The 7,960-nt window shown below is 41.5% G+C and overlaps 1 protein-coding gene across 1 annotated transcript in view; it reads left to right on the forward strand.

The window, feature by feature from the left end:
- Positions 1-6,604, forward strand: part of LOC113940530 (phosphatidylinositol 4-phosphate 5-kinase type-1 alpha-like) — an 11,060-nt gene extending 4,456 nt beyond the window's left edge. Inside the window, exons 5-11 of the mRNA XM_027631683.1 lie at positions 197-280; positions 1,295-1,343; positions 1,535-1,619; positions 2,754-2,891; positions 3,947-4,076; positions 4,747-4,831; positions 5,488-6,604. Coding sequence (XP_027487484.1) covers positions 197-280; positions 1,295-1,343; positions 1,535-1,619; positions 2,754-2,891; positions 3,947-4,076; positions 4,747-4,831; positions 5,488-5,490 — 574 coding nt within the window. The 3' untranslated portion in view covers positions 5,491-6,604. The remainder of the gene's footprint in view (positions 1-196; positions 281-1,294; positions 1,344-1,534; positions 1,620-2,753; positions 2,892-3,946; positions 4,077-4,746; positions 4,832-5,487) is intronic.
- The last annotated feature ends 1,356 nt before the right edge of the window (positions 6,605-7,960 follow it).

Raw genomic sequence — 7,960 nt, forward strand, 5'->3', positions numbered from 1 at the left:
AACCCCAAGCATTCCAGGTGGGATTTTAGGGATAAGTTCTTCCCTGGGATGGTGATGAAACCCTGCCAGAGGTTATTCCATGGCTGCCCCATCCCTGGAGTGTCCCAGGGGTGACCTGGGGCAGTGGGAGGTGTCGGAAAAGGGGGTTTCCAAGCCAATTCCATGATTCCGTGTCTGACTCCGGACCCTGTCCTAGGATGGGAGGAATTCCAGCCCGGAATTCCCGGGGGGAGAGGCTGCTGCTCTACATCGGCATCATCGACGTGTTGCAGTCCTACAGGTAGGTAATTAATTAATTAATGGGTTAATTAAATACCTAAACCACGGATAAATCTTTTTAAAAATTGTTTTATTTTTATTATAATTTATTATAATAAATTATATTTTATTTTTAGAATAAATAAGATTAAAATTAGAATAATAATTATTATATTTTATTATTGTGATTATATAATATATATTATATAATATTATCTAATATATAATATCTTATAATTATATAATTATATAGTTGTAATATATTATTTATTATAATTATATAATACATTACTATATATTATATTATTGTATATAATATTTTATAATTATATATTATAATTAATGAAATATGTTATTTTATAACAAATAATTATAATATAAATTATAGTTTATTTCTATAAAATATTATAATTATTATATTCTATTATTATATTGTATATATGTATTATTTGATAATATATAAAATTACAGTTACATATTATAATTAATAATATATATTATTTTAATGAATAATTATAATATAAATTCTAGTTTATTTCTAGAATAAACAATAATATAATTATAATTATTATATTTAATATATAATTATAATTATTTTATTATTGGAAAACAACAGTGAAACTTTCTTCTGTTTTTATTAATGTCTTTTAATATTTAATATTTAATTTTTGAAACAGATTTAAATAATTAATTAATAAATAATTAGATTTATTTATTTAAATAAATCTATCCACTTAAATAAATATTAAGTACTAATGTAATATTAATTATATTAATATTAATATATTGATGCACTCTATTACTTTAATATTAATATTTAATATTTAAATAAAATATATTAATACAATATATTAATTTAAATATTCATATTGAATAAAAATCAAACAAATATTCAAATAAAATGTTTGTAAAAATATATTAATATACTATTTTAATTTAATATTAATGTTCAATAAAAATTAAACCAATATTTAAATAAAAGATTTATAAATAAAATATTTAATTTTTTTAAAAATTGTCCTTTTTTTGTTACCAGGTTTGTGAAGAAGTTGGAGCACTCCTGGAAGGCCCTGGTGCACGATGGGGTGAGTGGGAAACAGCCCTTTTTTTAGGGGAAAAAACCACTTTTTTAAACCTTTTCCAACCACTCTGGGCTCAGAATCCCTGGATTTCCCAGGCACAAAAATATCCTGTTCAGAAATAGGTGGGTTTATTTTAATTTCTCTATTTTTTGCTGTTATTTCCTGGCTGATATTTGGATTTTTTGCCCCTCCAGGACACAGTCTCTGTGCACAGGCCCAGCTTTTATGCTGAGAGGTTCCAACGTTTCATGTGCAACACGGTCTTCAAGAAAATCCCACGTGAGCCTTTGGAATTCCTTTCTTTCCCTGTTTTTCTCCCTGTTTTTTTTTCCCCAGAGCTAAAAAAATATATTAAGAAAAATTAAAATATTTAAAAAAAAATTAAAATGTTAAAAAATTAAAATATAAGAAAAATTTGAGATATAAAAAAATTAAAATGTATATGTAAAAAATTAAAATATAAAAAAGGAAAATATTTTTAAAAGAAAAATACTTTAAAAATTAAATATTTAATATTTTAAAATTAAAATATATAAAAATTAAAATATCAAAAATTAAAATATTAAAAATTAAAATATTAAAGATTATTTAAGAAAATTAAAATACTAAAAATTTAAGAACTAAACATATATATGTATTAAAAAGAAAAAATTAAATATGGAAAAAATTAAAATATTAGAAAATTAAAATATAAAAAATTTAAAATACTAAAAAAATTAAAATATTAAAAATTAAAGTAAAAAAACTAAAATATAAAAAAAAAGAAAATTCCACATCAGGCTTTGAATTTCCCTTCTTTCCCTACTTTTCTCCCTGGGTTTTTTTTCCCCAGAACTAAAAAAAAAAAAATTAAAAAAAAGGTTAAAAAAATTAAAATATTTTAAAAAAATTTAAAATATATAAAAAATTAAAATATAAAAAATTAAAATATAAAAATTAAAATATAAAAATTAAAATATTAAAAATTAAAATATAAAATTTTTAAATATTAAAAATTAAAATATAAAAATTAAAATATAAAAATTTAAACATTAAAAATTAAAATATAAAATTTTTAAATATTAAAATTTTTTAAATATTAAAAATTAAAATATTAAAAAATTAAAATACAAAAAATTAAAATACTAAAAAAATTAAAATACTAAAAAAATTAAAATACTAGAAAAATTAAAATACTAGAAAAATTAAAATACTAAAAAAATTAAAATACTAGAAAAATTAAAATACTAGAAAAATTAAAATACTAAAAAAATTAAAATACTAAAAAAAATTAAAATATTTTAAAAAATTTAAATTATTTAAGCCCCCCCCTGTTTTTCCACCCCAACACTTCCCTCTGTCTCTCCAAACCCCTTTTTTCAGTGCCTGAATAAGTCCCAAAAATTGCTTTTTTTTGGTGTTTTTGCCTGGCAGTGAAACCCTCCCCTTCCAAGAAGAGCCGGAGCGGGCCCGCGATTCCCAGACGGAGCTGCCAGGGGGGGATCCCAGCCCAGCTCCACGGGGGCTCCGACCCCAAAGCACAAGTGACCACGGAGGCAGACGTGGAGCAAGGTTGGAAAAATCCCCAAAATCTCCCCTTTTCCAGCTTTTTAGCCGACTGGAGCTTCCTGCCTCCGGAGCGGGGCGGGAAAAATAGGAAAGAAAAACCTGGTTTCCGGGTTTCCTGGGGTGTCTCCAGTGGGACCCCAAACCCTGGGAATGGTGGGACAGGAACAGGGGATTCTCCACATTCCAGGGGGTTCTCCAATGGGATCACAAGCCCTGGGATTGTGCTGGTGGTGGGACAGGAACATGGGGATCTCCACATTCCAGAGGTGTTTCCAGTGGAATCCCAAGCCCTGGGAATGGTGGGACAGGAACAGGGGGTTCTCCACATTCCAGAGGTGTTTCCAGTGGGATCCCAAGCCCTGGGAGTGGTGGGACAGGAACAGGGGGTTTTCCAGATTCCTGGGGTGTCTCCAGTGGGATCCCAAACCCTGGGAGTGGTGGGACAGGAACAGGGGGTTCTCCAGTGGGATCCCAAGCCCTGGAATTGTGCTGGTGGTGGGACAGGAACGGGGGGTTCTCCACATTCCAGAGGTGTTTCCAGTGGAATCCCAAGCCCTGGGAATGGTGGGACAGGAATGGGGGATTCTCCAGTGGGATCCCAAGCCCTGGAATTGTGCTGGTGCTGGGACAGGAACAGGGGGATCTCCACATTCCAGGGGTGTCTCCAGTGGAATCCCAAACCCTGGGAGTGGTGGGACAGGAACAGGGGATTCTCCAGGTTCCTGGGGTGTCTCCAATGGGATCCCAAACCCTGGGAGTGGTGGGACAGGAATTGGGGATTCTCCACATTCCAGAGGTGTCTCCAGTGGGATCCCAAGCCCTGGGAGTGTTGGGACAGGAACAGGGGGTTCTCCACATTCCAGAGGTGTCTCCAGTGGGATCCCGAGCCCTGGGATTGTGCTGGTGGTGGGACAGGAACAGGGGGTTCTCCAGGTTCCTGGTTTGCCTCCAATGAAATCCCAAACCCTGGGAGTGGTGGGACAGGCACAGGTCTCCAGGTTCCTGGGGTGTCTCCAGTGGGATCCTGATCCCTGGAATTTTGCTGGAACACATTTCAGGGTCCCACCTCGGCCGCCCGGATCTCCTGCCCCGGACTCTGCCCGTGGACGAAGCCAACAGCGACTCGGTGGCCACCACCCTGTCCACGTCCTCCCTGGGCAGTGGGGGCCTCAATTCCCCTGCCAACAGGTGAGGATGGAACTCCTGGGATCCTTCCCGAGCCTTTGGAGCCCCTCTGGAATGTTCTGGGCCGGGGGCCGTGCGGGGGGGGTTCCAGAGTGTTCCCGAGTGGGAACGTCCCTGTTCCCATCCCTGAGTGTCCCTGTCAGGTTCTTGCTGCTTCTTGTTGGGTGGCTTCTGCTTCCCTGGGGGAGTCATGCTTTTAATCTCATTAATTTTAATCTAATTAATGAATTATTGTGGATTATTTGGGGTTAATTTGGCCTGGACTGGGGGGGGAGCTCGCGCTGGTCCAGCGAGGTTTTGTTCCCAAAATTTGTGTGATGAGGTTCAAGGTGTGACCTTTCCAGAGGGTTGGGATCTTCTGGGACTCCAGGAGGGCTTAGCACTGAGCTCCCACAGCTCCCAAATATCCTGGAATTGCCTGGAACCTTCTGGAAAGCCCATGGAACCTTCTGGAAAGCGCCGCCCCGGGCTCGTTTTTAGACCCGGAGGGCTGATTTTTTTAGGGTTTAGGTGTTTTTTTTGTGGTTTTTTTGGCTTCCTCCACCCGAAGCTTTGCCCCAGGAATGCCCAAGGAATATTCCCGTGGCTGGGAAGAGCAGGGGCCCCTGGATCTGTGGTTTATTGACCTCTTAAAAACTGCTTTACAGGTGTCCCCCCCCTTCTGTTTCCCCAGCGGCTCCCCCGGCCCCTCCATCCCCGAGCGCTCCCTGGAGCTGAGGGAGCAGCTCCAGGACCTGCAGGAGACAGAGATCAGCTTTGTGAGTATTCCCAGAGGGAAAAGGCAGCCCGGGGAGGGATCAGGAGGGAGGATTTTGGGACTGGTGTGATCCCTGTGCTGTTGGGAACATGGAATTTGGGAGCGGGGCAGGAGCAGCTCTTCACCCCTCACCAAATCCACCTCCGTGCTCCTGGGGGTGGATCTGCTGCCCCAGGAGTGGATTTGGGAATCAGATAAAAAGGGAGGGAATCAGAGAAAACCCGGGATTGGATAAAAAGCAGGGAATTCCCTCCTTCCTGAGTGCCTGGGATTGTGCTGGTGGTGGGACAGGAACAGGGGGCTCTCCACATTCCAGAGGTGTCTCCAGTGGGATCCCAAGCTCTGGGAGTGGTGGGACAAGAACAGGGGGTTTTCCAGTGGGATCCCAAGCCTTGGAATTGTGCTGATGGTGGGACAGGAACAGGGAGTTCTCCACATTCCAGAGGTGTCTCCAGTGGGATCCCAGGTGGGCTCTGGAACACCCAGGGTGACTCTTCCCAGGCTCATCTCATCTCCACTTTTATTCCAGATGGGACCGAGGGGGGTAAACACAACCTCAGCACCCCCTCCACTCCTTTCCCAGGGCGGAGAATTTTCGGGAATTCCTTCCCTGAGGTGTTTTCCCTGCTCACCTTGTCCCTGTTTTCCCCTCCCCAGTGAATCTGCACCGACAGCGCCGCGATGGACCCGGGTTTGTCCCCACAAACCCTCCTTTCTCCTCCCGTTTTTTAAAACTCTCCGGACAAATTCCTGGAAGCTGGAAGGTCCTGGATACATCTGGGATGGTGTTAAAGCCCCAGCTGAGCCTCCTGGGGCACCTGGAAGTCTCCTCACCACTCCCCCCCCCGTGGATTCTCCTGCCTCGGAATCCCGCTGGGAAGAGGAGGAGGAGGAGGAGGAGGAGGATGGAGCTGCTCCATAAAACCCTTTGGGAAAAGGGATCTGACTTTTCAGGGAGTTACACCATAAAAAAAAAAAAACCCTCCCTGGGGAATTCCCAGTGGGAAAAAAGGGCATTGGAGCCTCCTCAGTGCCAGAAGAAAACGGGATTTCTTTTGTATCTTCGACCAGGGTTTTTTTTTTTTAATTTAATTGCTCCTCCCAGATCCAATCCCGTCCCTTTTTTTAGTGCTGCAAGTCCAGGAATTCTTAGGATATTTTATTAATAAAGTAGGGTTTGGTTTGGTTTTTTTTCCCAGTGTTTGCACCAGGAAACATCCCGTGGGAGCAGAACCCAAGAAAAAAGCTCTTGGCCTCTCCTCCCTTCTCCACCTCCCAGGATTTTTGGGATCAGGGAGGATTTGGGAATCTCCCCGGTTTTTAAGCTCCTCCCTTCCTGGGATTTGCAGGTGAAGGGGCACTTTTTTTAAAAGTTTTTCCTAAAAAAAAAAAACAACAAAAACCAAAACACCAAAAGAGGACCAAACCCACCTGCTCCAATCCCTTCCCTGCCTCCCATCCCTGTTTTTATAACTCGGCTCCTTTTGATATCCCACCTGGATCCCAATCGAAGCCAAAATTCCCGAGGCCGAAACGGGACAGAAATCCCAAAAATTCCGGGTGTTTTTGAAGCTGATTTTTTTTTAAAAAACATTTTATTTTAGGGGGTTTAAGAAGGAGGAGCTGCAAGGAGGGATTTTCCTGCTGCCACGTGCCTCTGGATCCCTTTGGACACCCCCTGAGTCTCTCCCAGATCCCGGAGCAGACCTCGGACTCGGATGTTTTATTTTCACTTTAAATGGTTGTTTTTTTAAAGGCAAAAAAAAAACCCCAAAAAACCAAAAAAAAAAAAAAGGAATGAACTGACTCTTCAAGGTTGGAAACCTCCCTTTTTTTTTTTGTTACAGAGCTTTGAAAAACCCAAGGAATTTATAAATATTCCTCTGGGAATTTTCCTCAAGGAAGCGACGAATGTAGAGCAGAAAAGGAGTTTTTTTTAGTTGATATTCCAGAGTTTCTCTTCCCAACTCCCCCTTCCCTTTTTTTTAAGGAAAAGCTGGGGGTTTTTTTGGTTGTTCTTTTTAAAAAAAATGTCCTTTTTTGCTCCAAAAAAGCCCACGTGGAACGGCCTTACCTTGGGGGGGTGTGGAGCAGGAGTTTGGATCTCAAAGGGCTCCTCCAACCCTTCTCCAATCCTGCTGGATTTTTTTTTCCCCCCTTTCTCCCAGCAGATTTCCCCACTTTCTCCCTGGAATAACTGTCTATATTAGACACTTTTTTTTCCCTTTCCCTCCCAGCTCAGATTGGTTCCTTGTTTTTTTGGTTTTTTTTGATAAAAAACAACCCCAAGGCTCCTTTTTTTTGGTTTTTTTTGTTTTTTTTTTCAGGACTTAATATTTATGAAGCTGTATTTAAGTGTGGGATTTCAATCCCTTTTTTTTTTCCTGGGAATAATCCACCCAGGAATTGGGAATGGGGGGCAGGGGGGGTTGTTTGTATCTCTGCTTTGTTACTGGTGTTTCAAAACTGCCTTTTAATTTTTTTTCGGGTGCGCGTGTCCCGAAACGGCCGGAATTTGGGAATTCTGGGGGGGGCTTTTTTCCCCAGTGATGCTGCTCTGGCTTCTGGATGGACACCAGGGGATGGGATGTGGAGCATGGATGGACCTTTCCTGATCTAGGGATGGACCTCTGCTGTCCTTGGGAGGAACCTCTTCTTGTCCTGCTCGGTGTCACCATCGCCTTTGTCACCCCTGGGACACCCAGGAGGGTCACCAGGAGCTCTGGATGGACACCAGGGGATGGAATATGGATGGATGGACCTTTCCTGACCTGAGGATGGACCTGTCCTGTCCTTGGGATGGACCTTTCCTGTCCTTGGAATGGACTTCTCCTGTCCTTGGGATGAACATCTTCTCATCTGGGGATGGACTCTCCTGTCCTGCTCGGTGTCACCATCACCTTTGTCACCCCTGGGACACCCAGGAGGGTCACCAGGAGCTCTGGATGGACACCAGGGGATGGAATGTGGATGGATGGACCTTTCCTGACCTGAGGATGGACCTCTGCTGTCCTTGGAATGGACCTCTCCTGTCCTTGGGATGAACCTCTCCTGTCCTGGGGATGGACTCTCGTGTCCTGCTTGGTGTCACCATCACCTTTGTCACCCCTGGGACACCCAGGAGGGTCAG

This window comes from Corapipo altera, unplaced genomic scaffold, assembly GCF_003945725.1.
Source record: "Corapipo altera isolate COAL_440 unplaced genomic scaffold, ASM394572v1 61017, whole genome shotgun sequence".
Taxonomy (NCBI): domain Eukaryota; kingdom Metazoa; phylum Chordata; class Aves; order Passeriformes; family Pipridae; genus Corapipo; species Corapipo altera.